We start from the raw sequence: 17220 nt of genomic DNA, 5'->3' as shown, positions 1-17220 counted from the left end.
CCCGCTGCTGGCCAAAGCTGAGCCCATCAGGGAGGTTGGTGGCACCTCTGTGACAACTTCTTTAAGAAAGGGCAAAAATGCTGCACAGCAGCTGTGAGAGAGAGGAGGGAGAAAAATGTAAGAGAAATGACTTTGCAGACACCAAGGTCAGTGAAGAAGGAGGGGTAGAAGGTGCTCCAGGCACTGTAGCAGAGATTCCCCTGCAGCCTGTGGAGAAGACCACAGTGAAGCAGGTTGTCCTCCTGCAGCCCATGGAGTCCCACGCCTGAGCAGATATCAATACTGCAGCCCATGGAGGACCCTGCCTGAGCAGATATCCATACTGGCACAGGCTCCTGGCAGAACCTGCAGCCCACACAGAAGGTTTTCCAGCAGAAGCTGCAGTGCACAGGGGACCCACGCTGAAGTAGTCTGTTCCTGAAGGACTGTACCCCATGGAAAAGATCCATGCTGGAGCAGTTCTTGAAGAACTACAGCCCATGGGAGAGACTCCATGCTGGAGCAAGGGAACAGTGTGTGGAAGGAGTAGCAGAGATGAGGTGTTATGATCCGACTGCAACCCCCAGTCCCCATCTTCCTGTGCCACTGAGGGAGGGAAGGAGGTAGAAAAACTGGGAATGAGAGAATTAAATTGAGCCTGGGAAGAAGGGGGGAGGTGGGGGAAAGGTGGTTTTAGTTTTCTCTTTGTTTCTCACTATGCAACTGTATTTTTAATTGGCAAGAAATTAAATTAATTTCCCTCAAGTCATGTCTGGTTTGCCCATGGTGGTCATTGGTAGGTGATCTCCCTGTTTTTCTTTCAACCCGCAAGCTTTTCCATCATATTTTCCTCCCCTGTCCTGTTGAGGAGGAGGAGTGACAGCATCTTGGTGGGCATCTGGCAGCCAGCTCACCACAGCTGCTTTGTGGAGACTGGACTAAACAAACGGGATACCTTCACCTCGTTCTGCCTTTGTGAATAATTACATCTCTTCCTGGATACTAGGACCTCATTGAGATAACATTTTTTCCTATATTATATTGAACTGTATGAGTTTTACAGTTCTTGATGTATGAGAGATGACTAGGTTTATCTTGTGAAAAAAATATCAGTGAATATCTGTGTTTAAGTGAAATGACATCAACTGTATTCACATCCCCTTTGTTCTACTTTGTAGAAATATTCTATAGCAAGCATAGTCAACGGAAATTGTGAACAGGTGTTTGAAATTTATGTTCAGTAGCATTCAGAGCAATCTTTTTTTTTTTTTTTTTTTTTTTGGTCCCCCAAGAATACAAATATTTTCTCCAAAATCTGATTCTTAGAAATCATTCTCATCCAGGCAAGGAAGTGAAATACACTATGTAACTTGTGTGTCTTCCCAAGCCAATCAATACAGATTGGTTTTCAAATGATGTATTGAATAACTTCACCTACTTGCTAATGTACTACCAACAGTTAAAAATTATTGCCAGACATTATATAATTCTGAATAATTCACTCAGCTGTAAATGTCAGTCTATTACAGAATTTAATTGATTAGTTCAGGATTTTTTCCACTTAATTCTCATCCTTGAAGCATCAGAGCTTTTTTGAATTTTGTGACTCACAGTCATGTGTCACTTAAATTCACAGTGAAGAAAATATGAAAACCTGCAGTATGTACCATATTCAGCGCAGATGTTTTTCTTTCACCATGATATACTTCAAATTATATTAAAATCAGTTTAAGTTGCAGCATTAGTGAACAACCAACATTGTTCTACTCATATCTGAACCTCTGTGCCATACCTGCTTGCTTATATTCATTCATTTTAAAGGCAGGCACAGTATGTTACAAACACAGTATCTAAATGGCATGTACAGTATGCCCATAGGGCCAGATTGGGATCTATTTGCTAGATGTACAGTGTACATTTTAAGGCACACTATAGGGATCGAGTTTACACTTTGATAACTCTGTCCTTTTATTTGCAAAGATGGTCACTACCTGGAAATGTTGCAAAAATAAACGTTCATCTCTAAGAGTGGCCAATGTATTTATGTTTTCATTTTATATTCTTCTCAAGAAAATGATGCGCGAAAATGTGAACTGTGGGGCATTTTAAAAGTAAATGTCAACTACCATGTTACATTTTATATACATAGATACGTCTTTATATATATCTAAATATATAAAATGATTGTAGGAGCTCATACTATAAGCTTATTTTTAGTACAGTACTTTATACTGGTATTTATTTTCAGTTACACTTCTGCACTGCTTCTTTCTAATGCAGAGCTTGATACGGACATTGGTTGGTAACAGCAAACAAAAAAATTCATAAAGAATATTATTGTCTTATCATGCAATGTAGTAGGCATCCTGTGGCACTATTCTTTTACCCAATTTATTTACAGTACTGCTGAGTACATAATCAATAAATATTACAGTGTTTGTCTTAATCAATTTGTCATGGCACCCAGCAATTATTCAGGATATGAGTCCAGTCACACGTGAGTTTCAATGAACGAGTGTGTATGTGTCAGCATTGGTGCTGAGGTTGTGAGTTCAGAGGCTCCATTTTGAGATTTCACAGCAGCACTGTACTCACAAATGTCCAGGAAAAACTCATAGTTCTTTAGTTTCCAATCTTTAAACTTCTTTGATGTTAAGCTGGGATCATCCAGAAGGCTGTTGATAACTGTGAGGTCCCCTTCCTTCGCCTATCAAATTCCAGACAGACACAATACACATCAAAATAAAATTTATGCCACTTTATTTCTTCTTTCATTTTAATGCAACTGCTATGGAAACTACTATGGACACTTGGATCTTTTACCTACATTCAGGAGCTACTACAACTTAAACTGTTTGACAACTCAGTCCCTTGGCACTTTCTACAATGTGCCTTTAAAGAGTGCCAAATATTGGGTTTTTTCCTTAAGCTGGAACACGTTTGCTTTGAAGTATTTTTAATTTCTTTGGAACTTAATGCTAAAGCTACAAAGACAGCCTCATCCGTGGAAAACATTAAGAGGTTATATTTTTACTAGTTCATATTGCTTATATACAAAATTAATGATAAAGCCTTACTTTTAAAGTGCTCTTGAGAACTCTGATGTGGTGAAGCTTTTCATTGATAACTGGATCATTGCATCGCTTTACAAAAGACTTGCGGAACTCCTGCTTGGTGGAGGGACGCTGCTCTCCGAAAGCCGACAAACTAGCTTGTTCCAGAGATTTGTATAGCTCATGCAGACCATCTGTATTTTCTCCAATTTCTTTTACGTTTTCTGAAAGAAAATAGATAAAGAAATCTAACAACAAATCTAATCATTCAGATAAGGCCTCTAAAACGTAGCGAGGAATACTGCAAATTCATGTATAAAGTAACTCTATGACACAGTCTTCTAATTTTTGTTTTGATAAAACAAGAACATGTTGATCAGCCCCAAAGCTATATTCTTAGCACTACATCCCAGCATTTCAAGCACAAACTCCTGTGTAGTGACTGATGAATTTGCCAACCTACAATACTTCAGCCACAAAAGCCTCGCTGAGAATAACGGTGATACTGCTCTGGCTTTCAATGGCAGTAAAGAGGATCAGAACGTCTCCAAAAGCTTACCTTCTGTACAGAAACTATGATGCCTTCTAACAGGCACTTTCTCTTCTGTCTTGTCATCTGTTCCTTCTATGGACTTTACACATCCCTTACCCCTGACATCTCTGTTTCGGGGAAGGCTTTGACTACGTTGCTTCTGTGGCCTGCTGTGAGAGCTATTTCCCCTTTGACATTCCACCAAAGGGAAAGGCCCATCCTGCTCATAATTATGACGCCTTTGTACTGGTAGCGTTGCTTGTCTTCGTTTGTCCGGTGACATTCCAGGCCGACCACTCATGTACTCTGCATCTGGAGGAACAGTTTGAAGAAAATGGAGCCCTGAACTGGTCAATGGAGTCTCTATCAGATCCTGCCATGAGCGTCTTTCTCGGTAGGGAGGCCTGCATCCTGATGAGTGTGTGCTTCCTGCTACATCTTGTCGAGAATCCTCAGCAGAAGAATGAGAATATGTTGATTCACTTGAAAAGTGTCGACCATGTTTGGCTTCAGGGAATGGACTTGAAGAATTCACCTGTAAAGATACAAAAGCATCTGACTATAAGACAACGTTTTGAACAGATCCAAGAAAATGACTATAGCGTAGAACATTGTATGACATATACTAATAAAATGGACTGATGTTTGTGTTTTGATGTGTCATAATATGAACCTCTGTAAACAGAGCATAACTAGCAGTGAGATCTTTTATGCAAGTGCTGTGCTTTAACCACTCCCTATTCTTGTTTTGCACATTCTCTGCCCAGGAGCAACTCCTGCTGGAAAGACCAATAAAATACTGGTACAGGTTTCCTGAAGACCTGTCCAGTTTACACTCAGTCCAGCAGTGTGCTGTGAAGACATAAAAGCCCACAAAAGAAACCATAATTGGGTTTTCTTTTGTTTTTTAGGGGATAAGTATCCAGCCAAACAGAAAAAAACCAACAACTTCAGCACCCAGGAAGATTGTTGAATTTTGGGGGACTGCTGAACTTCTCAAATTATTTTTCTTAATTCTGCTGGGTCTGTGTATAAATTTAATTCAAAAACAAAGAGAAAGGCAAAAAAGTGGAAAAACAGAAAGGGAGGGGCTTAACCTGTATCCCAGTTGATAAAACAGCATCACATGGGTGAAAATCAGTCTGAACTTCACCCATGTGATGCTGTTGTCTCAGTCACTCTTTCTTTGGTTCTGGCTGTGTGAGGATCGTGTCATTCACGCTGAAGAAAAATCTGAAAGAAAAATAGAGAACAGTCCTATCTGCACTTCGAAACATAGAATAATTATCACAGCCTGTCTATGTTCCGTATAATAGAAATGTTCTTATTTGCTACTAGAGCCTCTTCATATACAAAGTGTTTTTTTTTCCCCCTTAGTTATTCAAAATCTGTCTGTACACAATATATTAGAAGTATTTTCATCAGCTACTTAACATCTTATGACACTAACAGAAAATACTCTCACTACTATGGTATTGTGCACAATGTTTCACATTGTAAAAGCCCCTTGCCTCTAAAAATACGTTCTTAAAAAAAAAGTTTGTACTAAAACAACATCACTGCATGAATGTGATTCGATCTTAATCTCAAGCATCCAGTATCCAATATTGGAGAACAGTTTCAGTTAATACAAACTATCCCCGTCACCACATTCTTTTCATATTCTGCAGTAAAGTCAACATTTGACTATTCTGTTCATATTATTAGGTGTAATCTCCCAAATCCTACAAAAAATGTCATATTTACAGTCTGGTGACATATTTGCATGAGGAGATATTTTCCTCTCCTTCCTTTGTAATTGACTTGTTCTGTAAACATTCAGTTCTTAGCTCACGAGAAGCAGCAGTAATTTCATTCTTACAATGAGATCCGTCTTTGTTCTGCCTTTATGGTAATTAAATATTCCAAAACAAGGAAAAAGCAAATCACAGCAGACAGATTTTTTTTAGTGACCTACTGTCAAATGCAGTATTTCTAACTCACTGAGGGTGTTCGATGGTAGGAGTCACAGAGTGTTGAAGAGCCTTCCTGCTTCAGAGTCAGAGAGCCGTCAACGTCATCCTGGTCGCTTTCACTCCAGTAATCTGCTAACAAAGCAGTCCAGGTTTCACTCGTGTGCTTTTCCACAGGTCCCACATTTTAAAATTATCATTAGCATGCAAAGGTAAACATTTCACAGTCATCCAGGTGGTTTGGCAGTCACTAAGGAACAGACTTGTGAAAACGTCTGGCTCCTAAGATACACAGATGTGTAGAAGAACCTTCAAATGCTGTAGAACAGTGTTACAGAAAGCAAATCAGGCACTTAACTCCCACTATGCATAAAAACCAGCTTCTGGTCACAGACTTTCAAAAAGAAACTTCATTCTTGATGCCAAAGTAGAGCTGAGCCTCAACGCTTAATTGAATTATGTTAGCATAACGGATTCCACCATGGGTGGCAAGGCTGGCACCTGAGCTCAGGAGATGCTAAAATGGTTCTGAAGCACATATTGACCTGTGTTTGGGATGTCTTCACTTGCTCTAGGATGATGAGCATACCTGATGGCTGTGAGCTGGGAGATATATCTCACCCTGAACCTTGCATTCTCTTTACCACTTGTTTGAAATAGTTCTTAAAATTATTACTCAGGATTTTACTTTCTTTGGTGGTGGCACCAATAAATATAGATCTTCAAGGATATGGATTCTTATGAAAATTGGTATTTTAAAAGATATGGCATGTATGTTAATAAAGAAGTCAGGTGTGATATATCCAGCTTTGTTCAAAGAATGAACAGATATGTACTCTCTGCTCTCTTCTAATTAAATTCTCTGAAGCATTACCTTCATCTGGATGAATATCCTTGTCATCAGGTGTGTAACCAATTGCTGCAAGACCCAAACGATTCATCCATCTAATAGAACAATAAAAATGAGGAAGAGCGATACTTAAAAGGAACATCTAGCATAAATCTGAGGGCATACACATTCTTAACATTTGCAGAAGTCAGAGATAATGCTTAGTCCAAAAATTGAACACTGTTCAGGCTGTTAAAATCGTGATTCAGATGTGTTCAGTGGTTAATAATGTTAAGTGAAGGATGCTCCAGTGCCTGTACAATGCAGATGTACTGCTGGCCTTCTGCTCACATCTGCGGGAGGATGTTTGCCTAGTGCAGTACCAGACTCTGCATTTTATTCTGCTGCCTAGAAAACTGAAGAATCATGACATCAATCTTCCTCACATCCTAAAGAAAATGTGAAGCATACATACTAGTATGCTAACTACAGCAATGACTAAATGAAACCTTCAGAGCAGTCAGTGTAGAACAGAGAATGTCCAGCTCTGTCTCCACCTTAAGCAGAATCAAATGCTCTCTAAGCTGTTTCTCTGAACTGTTTGAGTGGAATGGTTTCCAGAGACATTGTGTAAAGGAGCATATTGCATTTATTCTGATTGCTACTTCTATTAATTTCAAGAACTTCCCTGAATTGCCAAAATACTATAAATTAAAATAATGATGATAATTGTGTGAAAACTTGTACTAGGAATTAAGTTGTATTAAATTTGTATACTCAAAAAGCTAAAACAGACTATGGCAGTACTCCACTGGTTCTTTGCTAGTCTAGATTCACGATAGTGGTGATACAAATGTTTAGGTTTGTTGAGCTGCAATATCAACATTCTTTTCCTTTTTTTTTTTTTTTTCTTAAAATACAGCATCTTAGTTTTCTAAAAGAAGACTTGGTAAATTGAAAGTAGTTCAACAGCTGCATTTCACATTGGATGTTCCGGTTTCTTTCTTTGTTCCAAAATTAATTAGTTTGACAAAAAATAAGTTTCGTGGTTTCATTAGGGAAATACTATAGTTTATTTTGGGGAAAATATCTTTAGAGTTTTCTTTATATAAGATTACTGGATGTTTATACAATATATAATTGAAAGATGGGATAAAAGGAAATTAACACAGAGGGAAAAGGCACTTCTTAAAGTTCAGCAAATGGAAAATCAAGAATCAGCTTATTTTCACCAACAAGGAAATATAACCAAAGAAAAAAGCCCTATTAATAGTTATCTGTAATGATTGGGATGCATTCTTATGTATTCCCTTACTTGGTGACTGAATTATTTACTAGGTCATTAATTTCCTAGCATATTGCACATAAGTGTTTTCTAGAAGCAGCTCTTTTTTCTTTTTTAATATTGCAACATAAAATTTGTTAATAATTATGTTCTTGGTTAATGGATCACATCATGGGAAAAACACCTTTCAAAGTCTTCAAGAAGGACATGAGTAAACCATACATACTATATCATAAGGACAAGGTTTTTTGCAGATTAAAACAAGAAAACTATTCAGTGTAATTCCTTCCCACTTGTACTAGAATGGGAAAAAAAGCTTCTAAGGACATATGTGAATGTATTATTGGTCTAATAGTATAGTATAGCATATGGAGGATGGTGTACACGGCAAGGAGGGAGAAAATGAAGGAAGAGTGAACTCTCCACTAAAAATAGCACACAGTTCAGCATGTATCGATCTCCTGGTCCAAGCAGCGCTCTGCAGTTGCTCAGAGCAATGATCTTAATCTGTAATATTGGATATAACACTGACTCATTGCATGGCCTTCAGCAAATCATTCTACGTATCTTATGACTTTCTAAGTATCCAGAGGGGATAACGACATTTACTTCTATCTCACCGGGATTTGTCACAGGGCTTAATTTACTTGCAAAACTATGAAAATATAAAGAATTGTACAGTAATATTGCTTTGTCTTTCAGTATTAAACCAGAAGTAAATTGGATATAAAAACGGAAATGATGATTAGTTTTCACAAATATGAACTGCAGTGTTTGGACTGCTTAGAGAGACGTTATCTGTATCAACCTGTCAATAACTCATCTTTATCACAAAGGAAGTAAATTTCAAATGGATTAACAGGTTTACTGAAAAACTTATTTTCTACAGTGCTCACCAGCATAATTTCATTCAACAAATGGCATGCTGACCACTTGACTTTTGCTTCTCTTGAAAGGCATACTCTTTATTACAGTATTTGAAATGACATCATACCCTTGCTCATTATTAAGCATTTGTATTCACTATTTTTTCAATAGTTGTTCCTGAATTTCTAAACTCATTAGCACTGGAGCAAAATAATTTTAGTCATACTTTGCCATATGCCTTTGGCAATTAAGCAGAATGCCTCAGTGACTTCAACTAAGGTTCTGCTTAAGCACCAATGATAAATTAGGACTCATTACCATTTTCAAAGTTAAAACAGGCTCAGCTGTTTTGGTGGTCAGTGCATGGATATTTATATTGTCTTAAATTTATTGCCAAATTTAGCTTGTTGTTTGTTGTTAATTTGAGGGATTCAAATCTTGGAAGCATATTTAGATAACAGTCAAAGTGTTAATATTAACCTTCACGAGAACACATATATTCTTAGTGTACACAGAGTATCAGCTTTACTCATACGGGCTCAATGTCCAAATCTGGAATTAGCAGAAGGTAATCTTCCTTCTCTAAGACTGCTCCGATTTTTCTCTTCCAAAGGGCAAGAAGACCCCCAGCTACAGTTACAAGTACTTTCTTACCTCATTTACCACAATTAAGAGTTAGCTCTTTGTCAAGACAACAAAAAGGGTTATCTGACAGCATTCAGAGGCTTATAATGATAAAATCTCTTCTGATAAAAGAAAAAGAATCTCAATCTTAGGTTTTGTGTTTTTAAAAAAAAACATGAGTGAATCTTTTTGAGGTTAATCAGGAGTTACAGAAGTGCTGAGATTAGAGATCCTTTTCTTACAGTTAACACTTTTTCCCCCCCCCAAGGAAATGCAAACTCAGTTCAAAAAGGAACACCATGTAAACCTGATGAATTTACTTGATGAGCAAACCACTTCCATTTTTACGAAAACAGGCAGTCAAGGTTATAAAAAGTTCTCCATGGAAAGCTTGGAAACTCAGCCATTTGGTTCTGAACTCTGCCTTGAATGCCTTGTAGGCAAATGTCAGGTTTCAGGAAGGCAACAGGAGTATGTGTCAGAATCGAACTCTCTAAGGGACAGATGACTGCATGTTTAATTGAAGGTCATGCAGTGCAAGACTATATGCTACACCTGGCAAGCCACTGTAGTGAAAAAAACCCAGGAGATCATTTGTCTAATTCAGTTTACATAGGTATTCCCCTAATCGCTCTTTGAATTTCATGTGATCACAAAAAGACACGAGATATTCTGGCAGGTACTTGTATAGCAATCTTGTATGTACATCTCTATATATCTTGGCCACCTGAGGCAGAAAGCTGGAGTCCTCTTCCCTCCCAAAACCCTACTGTATTTCTTTGATAATTTCAACAACTCTTTTCTCTTGTTAATTAAACAACTTAAGCAGCACACTTCACTAAGTTTGAGTCTAGGCCACTGAAGGAACCACGGGGTTTGCATTTTAGATAGAAATTAGCTGTGATGCACACGGAGACATACTAAATATCCCAAGGATACTTTGCTACAACATTTTACCTTCAATATTGTACAACAGCTCCATCAGATATATCATCTGTCTTACTGAGGTACATTGTAACAACTTACAATGGACCAAGAAATGTATTAATTATTTTTTATTGCCTGTACCTTAGTGAACCAACTACAGGGCAAGGTAAGCCTCAAGTCAAGTCATCTAAATACGTAAGTAAGTGTTGTACTTTGTCTCAATGGTTTAAATTCTAAATAAATCAGACTTGGCTTTAATTAATTCTGTTGATTACAAACAGGCACTGTTGTCACTGCTTCAGGATAAAATAGAGCTGCATAGTAGGAAGTTAAGTTAAATTTACTGAGATAATTCTGGTTAGTACCAGGGGATTACAGCCCAGGGCCTCTTCTGAGAGTCTGATTCTACCCTCAGGCCTGGAAAGTGATGATTACAAAGGCACTGAGGGCAGTGATGAACTAAGTAGCTGTGACAATAATCAAAACTTGATACTGAAGAGTCAGTCATGCTGAAATGCCCTGAATTGTCAGGAGCACATTCTCTTACTGATCATTTAATAAAAACACTTGAGAAATGTTAAAGTGGACCAAACAACCAGGGAAACAATTTCGTATGCCTTCACTGTCCTGACACACTATATTAAAAACAAGAATATGCCATTACTCACTGTACAAATGCAGTAAGTTTCTGTTTACTGACTGCTATAAGCTACTCCTGCAGAGTATGGTGATGAGCCAGCCCCAGGTCAAGGTGAGGTTCTGGGATTGAAGGCAGCAGTGGTTTTCATACTGGCACCACGCTTCACCCACTTGGCTATTCCCTTCGACAGTGCAGAGCAAAATAGCACGAGTAAAAAAAACAAGACAACTTGGCCAATCTCAGTTATAATACATTTGAGAGAACTATTATGTTTTGTGTAGGAGAATAAAAAACAAAAGCAAGGGGGTAAGAATTTTTTAAAAAATTCAAGAAAGAGTCTGTCCACTTTTGTTATTTCTTTCTGGTAAATATTCCCTTAAAAATGTAGCCAATGAAATACTGAGACATTAAAGGATAGAATAAATAAATAGCTTGCATCTTTTCTTTAGTTAATAGTTGCATTTGTATGTCATCTCAGGTTTCTATTATAAATATTTCAGTGCAGGAATTTATCTTTCTTCACTTTTGAGATTGCATCTACATTTGAAATTATTTGGTTAAAAGGAAAGAACAGAATGGAAGTAGAAGTTAAATTTTACTTAAGTTATCTTTAAGTCTATTAAAATATAGATTCCCTTGAACCATCTTTTTCATATATAGAACTTATTCAGTGCAATTTATATTTAATCTCTGATTAAAACCTTTGTAATATATTTTTTTACATCAGTGGGATAATTGGATTCCAGATTTCACTGTGAAATTCTTTGCAATACAGAATTATATTATAAAATGGATTTTGTACTTGTTATGCTGGCTTCTTTCTGACCACTCTTTCTTAATGGACACCTAAAAAAATCAATATGTTTCCCATTTTAGTTCCTAAGGTACATTATTTTCACTATTTACTAAGGTTGTACAGGCAGTATATTCATTTAACAGAATAAAGGTTCCTGTAATAGGTATGGCTAAAATGACGCCTTTATTTTTCTCAACACAAAAGAAGCCCAAAAATGTAACTGATGTCTCACAGTGAAATATAATGCTGAGCAGAGTCTTCTCAATGAGCTCATCTCTCCAAATATATCAACTCTCAGCACCCTCTATTTCTGCTATTTTATTTGTCACAGTTGCTAGAATTTGTTAAGTAAAATCATTCATGGGATAAACTGTAAGTACTCTCTGATTTGATAATTTGACATGACTCTGTTGATCTTGTTTCATGCATTGTCGTCTTAGATTTGTCAGGCTGGAAAAATATGAAAAAAGCCCTAGACAGCTTACGAGTTGACAAGTGAACCATGGCAATTATGCCCTCTTTGCATGAGCATCTACTTCATGCCCTTAATGGGAACATTTTTTAGTATATTTTTTTTAAACTTCACCCTGTCAACCAAATGCACAACTGTGCCTTTGTACTCAGAAGTCTGTTTTGGTCTTTTTTTTTCCCCTCAGTGGTTGACAGACAAAAAAGTTCACTATTTCTGTAGCAAATAAATGACCATTCTGGTCATAAGTGAAATAACATCTTCTTGTATGAATATAAGTGTGTGTCCTGGTTTTGGCCAACACCAAGACAGTGTGTATTACAGAGAATATACACACAGTAACTTTATGAGACACTATAATTTCAAATAAACCCAATAATAAACCCTAAGGAGATCTACCAAAACAGTCACAAAACCTCACTCAACTGGAACTTCTCTTGCCAATTTTCAAACACATTTACAAACGCATTTGTGGCAACACTAACATCGCTTCGGCAAATCAAAAAGGAATAGTCATTATTGTGTCAAGCTTGGAGGTTCGAGCTGATACTTAAAGGAATCTATTAAAGATGACAATAAGATATTTTCTTCATTAGTCAAATGCAGCCACTGGATTTCACCATACTGTAACCTTGTCCGATTGGATTGACCATATTACTCTGGATAATTCACCACACTTTCTGGGTGCACACTTAAATGCAAGTACTAGCTGCTGCGTGCATCTATCCCTTCCTATACTGACTGTGATATTATGTGTGCTTCAGCATGTGCAACCACATAGTAATCTTCCTACCATTCTTATGAAAGTACAGGTAAGGGATGGAAAGCTGTACAAGTGAATCCAAGCCAGTATTTCTTAATATTTAATGCATGCTGTAATTTTATTCTGTTATTCAAGGTTTTACCCTAGCTTTCACCCAATGATTGGCCCAAAAGAAAGCTTTGGGGAAATGAAACATTCTTTATGAGCAAGAGAACTGAGTTTAGTATAGCCTGAAAAGGTATAGGTGGGGTTTTGTGAGGTTTAGAGAGGGATTTTTTTTTTTTTTAAGAGATGGGGTGATTTATGGTGAAATTATGTAATTCTACTTCTACATAGTCTTAAAGAAATCAGATCAAATAGGTCAAACAACACTGTTAAATGCCTAACAATTATGTATATTACTTATTTCTATTACTAAAATCTTCAGATTTTGAAGTGTTAACTTAATATCTACAGTGCAACATCACAGTATGTGACTGTGATGCATGTTGATTCATCACGGAGAGGTACAGCACTATAATCACAAACTCTGCTATATTCAATGTAGATCAACTGTTTGACTCCCAGAAGAGTTATACCAATTCACAATGGTATTATTTACAGCAGAATTAGATTAAGTTAATTTTGTAATGTAAATGACTACAGAAAGCCGATGCAAATCCTAACTCCTGTGCATTAGGGATAAATTCACACCTGAATGCTAATTTGGATTGCATATTGGATAATTACAATTGTGTATTGCAAACTCCTTTGAACCCCTCTAGTGTAATGCCATAAGCCAGTGGTTCTCAAACTGATTAAGGGGAAAGTGGTAGTTCACAAGTCCATGGCAAGTAATCTATAAATTGTAGAATGGAGGAGTTAGGTGGCTAGCCAAAAAAAAGGAGATTTTGAAGACTTACAGCTCTGTACTAGAACTTCCTGGTGTAGTATTTTCCCCAGACTGTAGCTCTGCTATTGCACTGTTCACTCCCATATACATCATGGTTTCATCCAGTCTCTGGGGCCTGCAGCTAATTCTGATCAGAAAATTGTTTTACTTGTGCTGCAACTTATGAGCTTTTACGTGAGAACAATAAATTAGAGGGTTGAAGTGGCCTCAGGCACAGACTGTTTTTCCTGGATTGGAAACAAGTTTATAGGAACATAAAGGAAGAAGGGGAAAACCTGCTGTTTGTTTACTTACAACACCATTGGGAAGCTCCATTTCAGGGATTTCTATTTGGAAAGTACCTTTCAGATTCTGCAGAATTACTTCCTTGCTTTTCAGCAGGTAAGGGACTGGGGAGTAAGAGCTCTGTAATACCTTACTCGGCTCTATTTCTTAAAGAATTGTTAAATTAGGGCAGACAGATCTGACATGGTTACTCTCCTGCTCACTTCTCCAGGAGCTCTCGTTTAAAAGGGGCAATGTCTAAAGAGAGGCATATGTCTGAAATTTTTAGTTGCCAAGCTTTTTTCCTAGGTGTTAGCTCATATGTAAGTGAAGCTTGAAAGAAATTTGAAACTGTTAAAGATGCACTAATGCTGGCCCAGCATCTGAGTTGGCCAAGATCCATCAAGGAGACTAACACGGCCAAAATTTAAGGAAGACAGCTGAATGAATTTCAGCAATAAACAAGATGTTTTAAGGAAAACCTTGAGTAATGCACTTAGTTATATTCCATCCATAAAAATACAGAGGATATGCATGCTGAAATTTGCTTATAATCAATAGAGATTTAATTCAGAATACTTCAATTTTCAAACAGTTTCTTTTTAAGAGAAATATTGTGTTTGAATCTTTCAGGTCTTTACTCGGAAAATAGTGGAAGTGACCCCTAAAAATCAATCATCATTTTGTTTCAGTGGGGAGCAGATATTTGTTATATTTTTTGAATGAATGCAAAAGATTTATGGGAGTTATTAAAACTGTGAATTTAACCCAGTTATTCAAATCAAATGTGATCAAATTATTCAGCCTTAAATAGGAACTTTTTAAAATTTAATATTTGGAGCCCATGAGGAAATTGTAAGTGTACTGCACTGCATACTTCAGTCACACGAATGTTTTAAATAAAGTAGATATTGTAAAACAACTGAATATTAAATTCAATGCTAATTTCCTTAGGAGTATTAAAGCCATAAACAGGTTATGCATGGTATGCTAATAGATGAAGTACTTCTGGGAAATAAGACCTTTAACAAGCTTGGAGTATCCTGCGACAGTGGTAAGCGAAAGACGAGCTCATCAATTTCATTATTAATCCATTTCTAAGAACACAACTATGCTCATGTAAGACCTGACAAAACAGCAGGAGCATTAATTTTGCAAAGGGAAGTCCGTCTGCACTATGCAACACAGCAGGCAAAATTCAGACGCAACAGAGTAACTATCTGCTACATACAAATCAATTACTACCCATTGGTATACAATTCTTTCAACAGCAATACAGTATTAAAGGCAGATTAAAATATTCTGGAGTGGAAAAAATATTAAACAGTGAATCTGAAGTAAGAAACTGTAAAAACAGCTGTTAAAACAAAAGCTGGTGGTAAATGTAGTGGAAGAAAGGGTATACATTCCCCACATCATGAATAAAGAAATGCTATGTTCCTCTCTGTATTACAACTCCTTTACTTTTCAGCGTGAAAGATCTATCCTTCTGTCAGCATAGAAAATCCAGTTAAATTCTGTGGTGACAGCAGGACCGTGAGATACCACACAGAGTATTTGCCCTATTTCCTCAGATTACATGGTTAGCAATTTGCTGGGAAGACAGAGATTTGTGAAATTAGTATTTTAAGTACATTTTTCATCTATGAATCTTGCTTACTCATTTCACATTTCACACAGGCTATGTGGGAGAAGGAATTCCAGGAAGCATGGAAAGGCTGCAGGGGATGCCCGGGGATTTTGCAGAGGGAGCATAGTAATTCATCATTTGGGCTGGGGAGTGAACAGCAATTACTCTACAGCAACAGCGTTTCTGAAGGAAAAATACTGTAAAAAAAAACTTCAAGAGGAAGCTCACCCTTTGGCTTTTCTCATGGGAAGCAGATCCAAAAAGTGAGGGAAATTCCAAACTAACATGGCAGTATGATATGAAAATGCATCCTGGCACCTTTCTAACTGTTCCTCTCCACAAAGGCTGCAAACTGTCATAAAGACAGCTTTGTTGGCTCCCCAGTGGAGAAAAATCAATGAATATTGTAAGAGCAGTTTATTGAATGTATGTCAAGACTTCCTGGATTTCCTTGAGTCAGAACATTTTATGGTATAATAGAAAGATATGATCAATGGCACTTCAACAAATCATAGCTATCGAAGTACCTGAAATCAAGGGAGAAACCACGCATAGTTAAAAATAGTAAAAGATCCTCACGTCAGTTTTGGACCAAACAAATCTCAGCCACATTACATAACTGAACAAAGGAACATTATTAACATTGGAAAAAATATTTTTAAGCAAATTTATATCCTAAAAATGACAGCTAGCCACAGTGAGATGCTCCTGAGAACTGAACCTCATCATCATCAGTGGATGATGAACTGGCCTAAAATGTTTCAATACAGCCAGTCTTATACATCAACACCCTGATTTCTTGAAGGGCCGTACAAGCCACAGAATGTTCAATTTAAAAATAATTTGTAGGCATTAATATTCCAAAGAAAAATGCCCAGCTGTATCCTGAGGTGGTTGAGTCTAAGTCGGCGAACACAAAGAATTAACTAAATCTCAAAGCATTAGCATCTTTTAGCAGTGTGTGCCAGGAAAGATTTAAGACTTCGAAGTAAGGTAACATTGTCCCATGTGTCCTTGTCTTGCACCTCAACTGGGAATAAACAATTTACTGAAGTAACAGGAGGAGGTAGAACACTTGACTCTGCCTTTGAGGATCAGAGGTACCTCCCCACCTTTAGCTAACCTATTCATCACTGAATCACAAAATAGAAGTACAGAGTAATTTAGGTTAGAAGAGATCTCAGGAGGTCAGCTGTTCCCACACCCCACCCACAGCAGGGCCAACTTTAATGTTGGATCAGGTTGTTCAGGGCCTCAGCCAGTCGTTTCGAATGCCTTCTCAGCACATCCAAGGACATTTAAAACCACACAGCAATGCCAACACTTAAACTTCGCTAGTGTCTGTTCCTTGTTAGGATAGGGATGCAATGAATAAAATTAATTATTACTGGTTTTTTGTTGTTGTTGTAGGTTGAGGGTGTGCATGTGAGTTTTTTAAAAATTCTGGCATGAAAAATAAATATATCTCATTAGTTCAATCCCATACCTGTGAAAAAGAAAAAAATTTTTCAAATTGCTTTTCTCTGGCTCGAGGTCACGCCACATTACTATGGCTTGTCAGCAGAGCTGACTTTAAACTATCTTATCCCATCATGTGGGCATACTCTTGAGAGCACTTTCGTCTGTATTCATTGCTTTTATATACCAGAAACTTTTATCCCACATTAATCTTTCTAGCCTTGATCAATAAAAAAAATATCCATTAACAAACAAAAATT

General features: G+C 37.2%; 1 protein-coding gene across 1 annotated transcript in view; it reads right to left on the bottom strand.

The window, feature by feature from the left end:
* Positions 1-713: 713 nt before the first annotated feature.
* Positions 714-17220, bottom strand: part of LOC104643462 (connector enhancer of kinase suppressor of ras 2) — a 205289-nt gene continuing 188782 nt past the window's right edge. Inside the window, exons 21-25 of the mRNA XM_075763063.1 lie at positions 6391-6461; positions 5548-5651; positions 3592-4099; positions 3057-3256; positions 714-2686 (exon numbers count right to left, since the gene is read on the bottom strand). Coding sequence (XP_075619178.1) covers positions 2471-2686; positions 3057-3256; positions 3592-4099; positions 5548-5651; positions 6391-6461 — 1099 coding nt within the window. The 3' untranslated portion in view covers positions 714-2470. The remainder of the gene's footprint in view (positions 2687-3056; positions 3257-3591; positions 4100-5547; positions 5652-6390; positions 6462-17220) is intronic.

The sequence above is a fragment of the Balearica regulorum genome, chromosome 11, assembly GCF_011004875.1.
Source record: "Balearica regulorum gibbericeps isolate bBalReg1 chromosome 11, bBalReg1.pri, whole genome shotgun sequence".
Taxonomy (NCBI): Eukaryota; Metazoa; Chordata; class Aves; order Gruiformes; family Gruidae; genus Balearica; species Balearica regulorum.
Note: the sequence above shows the minus strand (reverse complement) of the source record. Positions and strands in the feature narration are given on the sequence as shown.